At 52.8% G+C, this 13,077-nt stretch overlaps 1 protein-coding gene across 1 annotated transcript; it reads left to right on the forward strand.

Annotated features, from left to right (window-relative positions):
* Positions 1-3,469: 3,469 nt before the first annotated feature.
* Positions 3,470-11,117, forward strand: LOC130594433 (aryl hydrocarbon receptor-like; the record flags this gene model as incomplete). The annotated part of the gene is given in 9 exon segments (XM_057400317.1): positions 3,470-3,588; positions 5,548-5,637; positions 7,427-7,532; positions 8,311-8,432; positions 8,563-8,753; positions 9,105-9,214; positions 9,445-9,543; positions 9,546-9,585; positions 9,936-11,117. Coding segments are annotated over 9 exon segments (2,059 nt in total), but the record flags the coding sequence as incomplete, so codon positions are not given.
* Between the last annotated feature and the right edge of the window lie 1,960 nt (positions 11,118-13,077).

The raw sequence follows: 13,077 nt of genomic DNA on the forward strand, positions 1-13,077 counted from the left end.
TGCAGGGCCAATTACTCCCATTTGGCCATGGTGCCTGTGATTCCCAGCTCATTCCACTCTCTACCTGCGTCTCTCCTGTGACGCTCATCTTGTTTGGCTTCACATCATCCCATTGATTCATCAAGGTCAACCTCACACCCTGCCTAATGAAGACCTTTATCATCTGCAGCCTACTCATGATGTAGCACATCAGAGGTTTCAAGGGGAGATGGTGGAAGCCCTTGTTCTGTGCTTTCTGCTTTGTGCAGGCTTCATTCCTGCAGCAGGAGAGCATGACATTGCCTGAGCATCCCTGTCCTCTGCTGCCTCTGTCAGCAGCTCAAGCCCATTGCCTTGTCTCCAGGCAACTTGAATTGTTGCCATGTTGATGAAGAGTTGCTCTTTCCAAGCATCTCTTGAGTCCAGGCTGGGATTCTGTGACCACAAAGCTGGGATGGAGAATCCTTGGTCCTCCTGTTCCTGGTAATGCTGGCACAATCTTGACCAAGCTCCACTCTGCAGTGTCAGCGCATCGTGGAGATGCTCCTTGCATCACCTTCACCCAGCTGTGTTGGGGAGGCAGCAGGAGGGGAAGGAGGCTCCAAGCCATCACCCTGTGATGGGCTCTCATGGTGTGATCATTCCTGGTGTGTGTGGATTTATGTGCTGGTGAAATCCCCCAGAGACCAATAACTTCCCCAGTGAATGGGGAAAGTTTCAGGCGTGTTTCGTCCCTCCTGTGAGGTTACTCATGGTGGGGGCTTTTTTCTGCCCTTTCAAGGCACTGTTTTTCCCTTTTCAAGGCACAAAGTCTCTGTACCCCTCTGCAAGAACAAGGCCAGGTGCCATGTGTTGAGTTCATGATGAAAGTAAGGGTATCCCATGTATCCTGGTGGGAGAGGGATGTGTGAGCATCTCCTTGGCCTCTAGGCTGGATGTGAACACAGCTGCTCTGCACCACCAATGCTTAGATGCACCATTCCAAGACATGCCCTGCACTTAGAACCTTGTAACCCCTGTGCAGTGGTGCTTGATGGCAAAGCAGTTGTTAAGGCACCATCTCTTTGGCTTTCCTACCCTTCCCCTGTGCCCCAGGCTTTCTCCCCAAGCCAGGCTATTGTAGTGTGTCCCATGGGAGATACAGTCTGCAGGGTTTCCTAGCTCAGAAATGGACCACTCTGTGTTTGAGAGGAGGGAATGGGGATATCCCTGATGGAAGTTGAAAAGCCCCCTGCTTTGGTGGGGGAGTTGGAAACAATCATTCTACTGCGAAGTGTCAGATAGCAAATAGGTGTTTCCTGTTGGATCCTGTAAGTCCGGAGCAGCTCTCCCTGCAGAAATGCTCCTGGTAGACACTGGGAGAGAACTGGAGACCGTGTGCCTTCAGGATGTGCATCCTTGCAAAACACTCTCTGCTCTTTTGGAGCTTAGAGTTGGAAGAGCTTGGTTTCCTTTTGTATCACCCTGCCATCTTATCTCATTGCAATGCTTTGGAGAGGAGTCAGACCTTCCAAAGAATCCAGGGTTTAAAGGCAGAACTGCTGTTTCATGTCAAAACTATTCTGCTCCATCATGCGCAAATTGAAGCCATACCCATGGTCCAGATGGGCTTTGGAAGTTTGTCCTTGGGGATTGCTTGGCAATGGTGCGAGGAGACTTTTTGCTGGGTGAGTGCCTCAAACCTGCCTTTTGCTGTGCCTTTCCCTGACTGATGGATAAGATGAGCACAGAGACCACTTTCCTAGCACTGATCCTCCTCTTTCCCAGCCTTTCCCAGAGGTCTCTCATCCTCTGGATGGGCTGATCCTCCTCTTGCTGATTTGGGAAGTGTCTTTGCAAAGGGAATGGGAGCTCGTGTGGGGCGCAATGCAGGTTTGTGATGAAGGCTAAAGTGACCAACAGGACAAGGGGAATGGCTTTAACCTGCTAGAGGGGAAATTGAGATGAAGTTGGACAGGGCTCACAGCAGCCTGCTCTACTGGAAGGTGTCCCTGCCCATGGCAGGGGTTGGAACTGGATGAGCTTTAAGGCCCCTTACAACCCAGACCATTCCATGATTCTATGAAGCAGCCCGGTTCTATCAGTGATGGAGATTGAGGTTAATTCTGCTTAATGGGCTCAGAGCATCCTCTCCACTGCTCCTCTGTGCCACCTTATGCAAGACCTTCAGCTAAGTGTCTTTAACCATGTGCCTGGCTGCTGGCAGCCTGTGGGCTTGCTGGCGCTCAGGCTCCACATGTCAATAGATCTGAACAATGTTTTGCCCTCAGGTTAGTTTTAATACAAACATGCCTGGTAATGGTTTGAGGAGCAGAATGCCTCATTCCAGAAGTTTCAGGTGAAACCTGGTTAGGTTTGGGTTTACTTTGGCTTTGAACACTGGGCTATTGGGGTTGGGAAATAGACCAACAAACCTTGAAAGCTGTTCTGTGGGGAGGTGAGAGCTTCTACCATGTTAAAAATCAACTGCGTGGTCAGACTTGGGATGGTTTGTGCTTGTTCCTCATTTCCTACCACTTCTCTCAGTTCAGAAGACCTTTTCCTTCTGGATCCAGCCAAGGCCATGCAGCACCATTGGAAAGCCAAGGCCAGTATTGAGCTCTGGCCAGCACTGGGTTGCTGCAGAAGCTTGCAGCAGTGAGGTGATTCCTATGTGAGAGCTGCTTTGAGCCTTACCCTGTGGGGGTTTGGTTGAGGTGGTGCAAAGGCATGCATTAAGTTTTGCTGAAAGCTGAGTTTGGATTGAGTTTGCTCAATGAGAATTCCCCAGCTGATGAAGTACCACGTTGGGGATATCCCTGGGGAGTTGCTGTCCTCATTCCTATTCCCTGAGCAATCAGTTCTGAGTGTCCTGTGATGCTTGAGGTCTGCTAACCATGGGTGTTACCTTGAAGGCATCCAGTGAGGACATGCGAGGCAGCATGGGGAGGTCATGGCAATGGGAGCCAAGAGCTGCTCAGTGTCTCATTGGGAATGTCATGGCCACCAACCCTCTGATCTGCTTCTGAGCAGCCAAAGGCAGGAGGAAGAAGTGTGGGTGCTTTGGTGTCATCTCGGATGTTTTGGGAAGGTTTTCCACTGTCTTTTGTCATCCATGGAGGGCAGGAAAGAAGACGTTGTGGCAGTGGGGTGGCTTGAAGCCAACTTCAGCTCTTCCCAGCTCTAACCTGAAGACTTCTTGCTGTGTTGTGTGGTGTTTCTTCCCTCCTATGCTTTGCATCTCTGCTCAGACCTCGGCAGAAATGAGGTTTCCTAGCAATGGGATGATAATCCCTTGGAGAAAGCATTGAGCAAGTTGGGCATGTCTCTATATGTCTCCGTAAAGGGGCTCTTCTCCAGTCCCCACTGCTCCCATCTTCCTGCAGACTGCATCCATGTGCAGTGGTGCAGCCTGTGTGTGAGTAACCCTGAGGCTGGGAGGAGGAGGAGAAGGAGGGAGAGGCTCCCACTTTACCCCTTCCATGCTCATTACTTGCCCTCTTACTCGCAGCCACAGCTACGGATGTTGGTGACTACATGCTGGAGCAGCCCCGAGCCCCCGGAGGGAGCAGATGGATGAGCCCACAGGTCAACAGGGAGCTGTTTCCTGAGGGGGAACTGCTGCTCCAGGTATGGTGCTGTAGCTTGGGTTGTGTGGGCTTTTCCCTTGGCTCCTGCCACCCAGCCATGGTCCCATGCAATGGAACATGGGGTCCCATCAGCAAGAGGAGACCCTGCTTTACCTTCACTGCTATTCTACAGGCACTGAGCACCTTGGGGCAGGGAGCAGTGACACTGCAAGGCTGGGATGGGGCCCTGGACCCACTCTTTTCACCCCACACAATTTGCTGCCCCTTTTCAGTGTATTTGTACCATAAACTGCATCTGTAACAGAGCAGGGCTTGGGGTGGTAGATTGTGCCCTATCATGCAGCAGTGTAGGGATTGATCCCTGGTTAGTGTCTGAGGTGGTGGGTTTCTTGTGTTCCAGTCAATGCCAAGAGGAGAATGGTGATAGCAGTAGGGTAAAACATCCACCAGGAGCATTTTGCTCTACCTGAGGCATTGCATGAATTCCTGAGGATGAGCTCCTGGGATGGAAGATGGTTCAGTTTGGGGATGGAGAGCTGGATCTTGGAAGGCACTGGTGGACAGAATCATAGGGTGATGGGAGCTCTCCTTTGTAGAGAGGCCAGTGTGTGTGTGTGTAATGAAACAGCTGTCAGTGAACTTCAGAGGAGCTGGTGAATCAGCTGAATGCTGCTTGTTTGGGCTGCCAATGGAAGCAGGAAGGAAATGAGGTATGAAAAGTCACACAAAGGCTGGTTGCAGAATAAACATCTGGGCATGTCAGCTCTAAGCTTGCCACACCTTGGGGCTGCAGGACAAGTCCATGCAAGACCTTGAGTTGTTCCATGGCTGTTTCTGACACAGCATGTGTCTGTGCTTTATGGGCCTTGTCCCCTTCTCTCTTCTTCCACCAGCAAACGGGTGTTTGGCTCTCCTTAAAGTCTGCCTTTGTTGCCTTCCAACCCAACAGCGTTGGAACTTGATGATCTTAAAGTCCTTTCCACCCCTAACTATTCTATGGTTCTATGATAGTCAGGAGGGAGCCTGTGGTTGCCCCAGTCCCATGATGGAGCAGCTCTCTGGAGGCTTAATCTGAGCCTTATGATGGCAATTTGTTGAGCATTGGCACCTTTGGGTGACTGGAGGCATCTGGAGAGCTTGTGAGGTGTTAATGGGATACAAATCCCCCAGCTGAGCTGCCTGGTGGTTTAGGTTGGTTCTGCTTTGAAGAGTGTATTAGTCACATATTGTCATCTGCAGGACAGCCTCTGAGTCAGGGACCCGTGGGGACTGCAGCACACAAAGGGAAGGGACCGGTCCTGCTGCAAGCTGGATCTGTGCAGGATCAGACACCCATTCAAGTAATCCCTGTTGCTAAATAAAGCCAGCTCCCACGAGCTTCAGTGTCACTGTAAATGGGCAAGTGCATGAGCTGTGGCAGCAGATTGCTCCTGCCTCCTCTTTGCAAGGAGGGACAGAGCCAAAGGAGCAGCTTGGAAGGCAAGAGCCTCTCCGTCCTGGTCTCCATCCCTGGCAGTGTTCAAGGCCAGGTTGGACACAGGGGCTTGGAGCAACCTGCTCTAGTGGAAGGTGTCCCTGCCCATGGCAGGGGTTGGAACTGGATGAGTTTTAAGGTCCCTTCCAACCCAAACCATTCTATGACACAGCATTTCCCCATGGTCCCTCCCAGGGGCAGCTCAGTGCAGTTGAGTTGGGCAGTAAGGGCAAAATCCATGTTTGCCACAGAAGAGCGTAGCTATACCTTCTATAGTAGTGATGGGTCTAGAAATGGTCAGTCTGCCTTGGATCATTGCTCATGCTAACACTGAAGAAACCCCCTCAAATCCACCAACTTACCAGGATTAAAGTCTTGCATGATCCCAAGTTGCTTCCATTATCTTGCTGATGAAGAAAGTCCCTTCCTATCTCCAAATGCTGAAGAAACACTTGGAGAAGTTCATCTTCCAGCAGCTGGATTGTAGCTGGGGAGAGTAACTCTGGGTTCAACTTCTGCTTTCAGGCACTCAATGGGTTTGTCATCGCTGTGACGGGAGATGGTTGTATCTTCTACATCTCCCCTACTGTACAGGACTACCTGGGCTTTCATCAGGTGGGTACCATGGCTGTAACCGGAGGGATGCAGTCCAGCTCTGGGAAGGAGGTGCTGCTAAAAGTGATGCCAGGGCTTTATTCTTCCTTCCCAGCTCCCTTGGGTCATTCTGGATGTATGTTTTCACATGACTCATGTCCTTTGGGGGCTGTGAAAGCCAACAAGAATGCTTGTGATTTAGTAGGAACAGATGCAAGTTGAGCAATGGCAGGCTTTAGCTTCTTATCTCCCTGTGGAAGGGTGGTGTGAGAGTTTTCTTGGATCATGCTGCTGGGCACTTGTGCTTGAGGGCATCTTGGCATCAGGGTCAGTACCATGGCTTACCTGGGATGCCAAGGACAAGCAGGTCTCAGCCCACATCGACCCTGTTACCTCCAGTTCTGGCCAAAGGACTGAGTCCACAGCAGGGCTGTGGGGCTGCCAAGCCTGCATAGGTGCTGGTGTACCTGCAGGGACTGATGTGGTGACCCCAGCACTGCCCTGGGCAGCCTGTTCCAATGCCTGAGCACTCTCTGGGGAAGGAATTGTTCCTCAGCTCCATCTAAACCTCTCCTGGTGCAGCTTGAGGCTGTTTCCTCTTGTCCCATCCCTTGTTCCTTGGGCTGATGCCCCAAAGTCAGGGCAGTCAGGCAGGGAGTGGTCTTCTCAGTGTACCTGTGTGTCTGGTTAAGCAGGATGCTCTGCTCTGACCCTTTCTTAAGGGAGTGGCCTGAGCTGCCCATGGTTGGTCAGAACCATGCTGACCATCACAGTGTGCAGGACTAGGATGGGCAAGGCATGGCCCTAGAAGAAGGGGGTTGTGTTGGGAGGCAGATGTGAGGACGTGCTGGTGTTCTTGCTGTGTGGCTTTTACAGCTCAGCATCAGCATGTGCATCTTCCCTGGTGGCCCACTTAAGGAAGGTGGTTTGCACTGGGATACAGATCCCCACTGTTAGGGGGGGCTAGGAGTTAAACCCCATACAAACACACTTTTTAAACCACCAAATCCCTTTGCATAAATCGGGGGGGGGGGGGGGGGATGACGGAAAATAGATAGGTTTGGTCAAAATGGTTTGATCAACCTTGGAATTACTTTATGCATTGATCCTGTGGGAGAAACAAAGCAGAGAGCCAGGGATGTCAATGCAAAGAGGGAGCTTGTGTGCTGCTGGAGACTGCAGTTTGTACCCCACCAACACATTCCCCTCTGACAACCCATAACCCTTGTGGCCCTGGGTCTGATTTGGTCCTGAGATGATGCTAGAGGCTAAGACATGCCAGGTAAATGCCACTGCTGCAATGTGCATCCCATATATGGGGAGAAAAGCTTCCCAAAGAGCAGGCTGGGAGTCCATTCCCCATGGACTGTGGTTAAGGATCAGGCACCAGAGCCAGTGTGGGACATCCTTGGAAAGGCTAGGAGACACCAGGAGAACCTGTGGGGAACAGGCTGGAAAGCTCTGTTTAGCTATGGCCAGAGGATGCTGGCGATACAGGCACTGTGATGCCCCTGAGCAGCCATGCTTCCTTGGACATTACCATTTCCATTATAGAAACCTCTGAGCTGTTCCCACAGTGCCAAAGGCTTTTCCCCATCTCTGCTTGCTTTTCCTTCTTCCTGAGCCACCCTTCTTAATAGCCAGCAGGTTCCTGGTCCTTGTTCTCAAGGCACACAAAGCTTTGTGTTTGCCTCTTTATGCTCTATTGTGGTGCTTTTAGTATCCATGAAGGAAAGGCTTCTGCTGTGTCCCCCTCCAGACACGTTTTCCAGGCCTTTCTTCAACAAGAACTCTCCTCGTGTCGTTCCAGTCGGATCTCATCCACCAGAGTGTGTACGAGCTGATCCATACGGATGACAGAGCTGTCTTCCACCACCAACTGCACAGGGCTCCAGTGTCCAGCAGCAGCCCGCATGGTGAGTGCCAGGGTGATCCCTCTGCATGGCCACTCCATGCTGGAAACCCCTCCTGCTGGTGCTTAGAGCCACCAAGCACAGGGAGCATCCCATAGCTGGGACTTGCAGCCATCCCATGGCTGTCACCAACAGGTTTGTGCTGTGCTATACAGATGGGGATGTTTTCCCCAAACTTTTTTGCTTTTCAGGATTTGAAATCCTATTCATTCCAATGGGAGCAGGTTGTTGCCTTGCTCCTGTGTGAAGGGGCAAGAGGACTTTGCCTTCCCATGGCAAGCTTGGGAAGATACTGCCCATCAGGTGGAGATCATGGGCTCATTCATTGGAGAAGAGAAGCTGCGTGGAGACCTCGGAGCAGCTTCCAGTGTCTGAAGGGGGCTACAAGGATACTGGAGAGGGACTCTTCATCAGGGACTGCAGCAATAGGACAAGGGGTGATGCGTTCAAATGGAAACAGGGGAGACTGAGATAAGCTCTTAAGCAGAAGTTCTTCCCTGTGAGGGTGCTGAGGCGCTGGCACAGGGTGCCCAGAGAAGCTGTGGCTGCCCCATCCCTGGAAGTGTTGAAGGCCAGATTGGACACAGGGGCTTGGAGCAACCTGCTCTAGTGGAAGGTGTCCCTGCCTGTGGCAGGGGCTGGAACTGGATAAGCGTTAAGGTCCCTTCCAACGCAAACCATTCTATGACTCATCTGAGCATTAAAGTCTCCACCAGGAAGTTCTAGAAGGCTTTGAGGTATGTACAGCTTGGAAGGCTTCATTTTCCCTTTGGTTTCCCAGCCTTTCCCATGGAGCTGCTGGCTGGATGCAGCACCACATCCAGCCCCGAGGAGCCCTCCTTCATGGAGAGAAGCTTCACCTGCCGCTTCCGCTGCTTGCTGGATAACTCCTCGGGATTTCTGGTAATGCTGGGATACCCCTCTATGATTCTGTGGTGTTCCCAAGGAACCACTGAAGTTCCATGGGGAGGCAGCGCAGCCAGTCCCCATCACCCTGTTCACTTCACACCCATATTCTCTAACCCCATCCAAGGCCTTGCGTTTCCATGGGCGCTTGAAACGCCTCCTTGGGCAGCAGAAGTCACCATCAGACAGGTCCCCATTTGTCTTCTTCGCCATCGCAACTGTCCTTCAGCCATTCTCCATCCTGGAGCTCCGGACCGAGACGCTCATCTTCCAGACAAAGCACAAGCTGGACTTCACCCCTGTGGCCTGTGATTCCCAGTAAGACATCTCACTTTTCCTATGGCAAAATGGATGGAAAACCCATGCCCATAGAAGCAGGGTGCTTCTGACCTGACTCCCATGGCAAGGTGTCTGATGCTTCAGTCCATCCACTGCAGTCCCCCAGTACCATGATGAGCAGATTAACTGAGTGACAGCACTTCTTGGCTGCTGGGTTTTAGCCCAGCCAACCCAGCTTGGGGTGGTTCTGTGGGAGAAGGGATACAGCTCAGCCCAGGATGGGGAGTTGTACCCAGAGTGGGAAGCTGTTGGGTAGGGAATCACATCTGGCTGGTGGGATGCAATTGGGGAATCCATCCCTGGTATCCCTGTTGGTCCCCATATTTCCAGGGGGACGGTTGTCCTGGGGTACACGGAAACGGAGCTCTGCAGGATTGGGTCTGGGTACCAGTTTGTGCACGCCGCTGACATGATGTACTGTGCCGAGAGCCACATAAGAAGTGAGTGTTGGGGGAGACACACTGGGATGAGGGGGCTTGGGGGGGGGGATTTTATGGCTCCCCAGCACTCTTGCTCCTTGGTGGGGCTGCGCAGACAGCACTGGATGTGCCATGCTGGCTGCATCCCACATTGCCCCTGTAGCACGGGCATGAGGTGATGCTCAAGCTCTGGTGCCTTATACCTATGCAATAACCATGTCCCTGCTTCCTCTCTTGTCTCCCTGCCCTAGTGATGAAGACAGGGGAGAGTGGGCTGATAGTCTTCCGGCTCCTGACCAAGAAGGGTGCCTGGGTGTGGGTGCAGGGCAATGCCCGGCTGGTGTACAAGGGGGCAAACCCGACTGCATCATTGCCCAGCAGCGAGCCCTCTCGTGAGTATCTCTGTGTCTCCATTTGCCCTCAATGCTCTCAGCGTTAGATTAGACCTTAGGCAGAAGTTGGGGTTGGAACTGGATGAGCTTTAAGGTCCCTTCCAACCCAAACCATTCCATGATTCTACGCTCATTCCTGCCTGGGACAAGCTATGGACACACAGTTGTTCTCTCAGCCCTTCCCAGAGCCGCAGTCCTCCACCAGCAGCATTGTAGCCAGCCCATGTGCTTTAGAAAAGCCAGGGCAGGGCTGTGAGCTCCTGTCTCACTGCTGAGAGGGTGGTTTTGTCTGGTCCCTTGTAGAGGAGGTGCTCATGCTGTTTTCCATCTTTTTTCCCTCTGTCCCGAAGGGATGAAGAAGGAGAGGAGAATCTGTGGAAGAGAAACCTGCAGCTGCCTTTTACTTTTGTGACGGGGGAAGCGATCTTATACAGGAATGACCTTCCTGAGACCCTGGACTCCTTCCAGGCAAAGGAGGAGCCACAGATACAAGCACACTCCCATCCAAAGCAGTGCTTGGTAGATCCCAACCCTCTTCTTGGGCCCGTGATAAAGCAGGATGCATCCATATACAGCTCCCATGCTGATAATGTGCTTCAGCTCATTGCTGAGCTTGATGGCCTGAGCCAGGATGAAGGAGTCAGTGATGCCAAGGACAGTGACTCCCTCCTGGTCATTATTGAGACCCTCTTTGAGAAGAGTGAGGTGGATGGAAACATCTCCCAGGCACTGCAGAGCCTCAACATGGACACTGCAGAGCTGCAGTGGTGGGAGGATGCTCTGCTCAGCTTGGGTGCAGAGAAGTCACCAGCTAAGGAGGTTGGCACTGAAGTGGCATCTTACATGGAGCAGATGTTCCTTGGGCAGGATGTTGGGAAGAGCATGGCATTCCTACCCTGCAATGAGGAGAATGGTGCTGCAGCTCATCTCCAGCACTGCTGGGCAGCTCAGTCAGTGTTTCAAGGCCCAGCACAGACCCAAGCACCCGGTGCCCAAGGCCAAGATGCTGTGGTCCCTCTGGTCTCCATCAGCTCTGCTCAACCAGAGGAACAGGTTCTGTCTAACCCAGCTGGGCTGGTGGAGGGCACTGTTCTGAATGCCCCATTTGAGCTGGCAAAGCCAGGACAAGGGCTTCAAGCAGGAGTTCCCACCTCTGCTCCTATGGATAACACTGTTCCTAATGATGACATCCAGCCTGGGGGCAAGCTGGTGGGCTCAAGCTGCCCACCACCATTGCACTCAAACACACCAGTGACCCAGTGGCACAATGCCCCTGTTCAGGCAAACCCAGGCAATGCTTTAGGGCAGAGCACTTCTGGAGGCTGCCAGCCGGACGCTTGGATAGCTCTGAAACATCTGGAAGAAGCAGAAACACATCTGGAGTCCCAGCCTGTGGTGGCTGGGAGGCCCAAGAGCCTCCCAGGGGCTGAGTTGTTGTTGCTGCCCTCCCAACCTGCTCCTTGCCCTGTACAGGGCTTGCATGAGTCTTTGTTCTCCCATGGGGACCTCCATGAGGAGGAGGCTGTTCTCCTGCAAGAGCATCACCAGAGGATGGGGACTTCCCCAAAGGGGCCCCATATTTCTCACCTAGAGCCCAGCTTGTCCTGGGAAAAGGGGAGCAGGCAGTTCCAAGAGGACAAATGGTCCATGCAGTGGCTGCTGCAGGCTGGGGCAGCTCCTTGTTGCAGTGGGGCACGTCCAGTGCAACACAGCAGCCTCCTGCTGGGGTCCAGTGTTGGACCCACTGCCAGACCACGATGTGCTGCCCGAGAGTGCCAGCATGGAAATAGCCTTTTCAGCCATGAAAGTAACTTCTTTCAGGGATACCCCCAAGACATCCCTTCCCCAGCATCCTGTTGCTTTGCCTTTCCCCAGTGAAAGCCACCCTGAAACATCACCAGGCTCATATTTGAGGTTCTCAGCATCTCTTCCTACAAAGGTGGGTGCAGGAGCACTCGAGCAGGGTCCTGGCTTCCCATCCAGCATCCTCCTTCGTGGGTGGGCAACCTCTGTGTGCCTGTGAGGTCCAGCTTAAGGTGAGGTGTGAGGGCTGCAGGACCTGAGGGTGCCCCAGCTCTCATGGATAGAGCGAGAAGTGGTACCCAGGGGATGCAGGCACAGCATCCTTTGTGGGCAGCCTGGGTTGAAGCATGCTGTGTGAACCAGGAGCTACATTTTGAAATGAGCCACCAGCAATTGGGAGCATTCTGGCCATGTCCACTGCCTCTGAGTGCTTCCTGGTCTCAGGAATTGTGTCTTCCAGTGCCTGAAATGGAGTTCCCTAGCAGAGCTTTCAGGCAGCCTAAGGTGAAGTGTTTTGTTCATTTAGTTGAGTTTTTAACAAGGTCTTTTAAGGGAGATGCAGCCATGCCAGCAAAGAGGGTGCAGACTTGAGGATCCAAGGAAGGACACATTGTTTGCTGGTCATGGGGCCGTGGCAACCTCTTGCAGATGAACCTGCTGCTTTACATGCAATGTAGCACTGGATTGCTGTTTCTCAATGCAACATGGGCTCCTCCTCACCTCTGTGATGAGGACCACCCTTACTATGTTGGGTTCTGCAGTATCTCAGCCTGCCGGAGTGTGCTTGCTCCCCATCCCCTGTAGTCTTCATTTTCTCTCCCTGTTCCTCTGGAAAAGGGATGTTATCAAGCACTTGAGAAGCTCAGCATCTGCAGGGTGGTCTGTATGGGATCTGAGTTGGTGAGCAGAGGCGGCTGGGTTTGGGCTATTCAACAGGGACTTTGGGAGAGGTGGGTACCAACCTGTTGAGACCTTCTTGGGCAGGAGGGTGAGGAAGTTCCAGCCAAGCTCCTCCTTAGCTCAGAGAGTGGTTGGGAGAATCATCCCTTCTGCCTTTCACACCTTGTGGTAAGCCTGTAAGGGTTTGCCAAGGAGTAAAATAAAGTGTGCTGGGAGTGAGTGATTCATCTCCCTGCATCCCTTCCTTCATGCCCTGCTTCTTGCCTCACTCTGTTGGCCCTGCTTGATAGGCAAGATGGGACATGGGAAGGTTAATGTGCTGGCTTCATGCTGGGAGCAAAGTGATGCTGGTGACAGGTCTAATGCCTCTGAAGTGGCCTGGAGGACCACCGTTAGGCAGGGAAGGAGCTGAGTACCTATGATGTGAAGCCCACAAACCAGAAGACCCAAAATGCCACCAGCTAGACTCCACTAGCCAATCCCTTTATTGTCCTGGCACCTGCAAGATCATAGCACCACAGCCTGGTTTCTGTTGGAGGGACCCCAAGCTCACTCAGTTCTAACCCTGTGCCGTGGGCAGGGACCTTCCACTAGAGCAGGTTGCTCCAAGCCCCTGTGTCCAACCTGGCCTTGAACACTGCCAGGGATGGGGCAGCCACAGCTTCTCTGGGCACCCTGTGCCAGCGCCTCAGCACCCTCACAGGGAAGAGCTTCTGCCTAAGAGCTCATCTCAATCTCCCCTGTTCTGGCAGGTTAAAGCCATTCCCCTTGTCCTGTCCCTACAGGTCC

Source organism: Pezoporus wallicus, unplaced genomic scaffold (assembly GCF_028554395.1).
Source record: "Pezoporus wallicus isolate ANWC-B61680 ecotype Strahan unplaced genomic scaffold, APGP_CSIRO_Pwel_v1 contig_13805, whole genome shotgun sequence".
NCBI lineage: Eukaryota > Metazoa > Chordata > Aves > Psittaciformes > Psittacidae > Pezoporus > Pezoporus wallicus.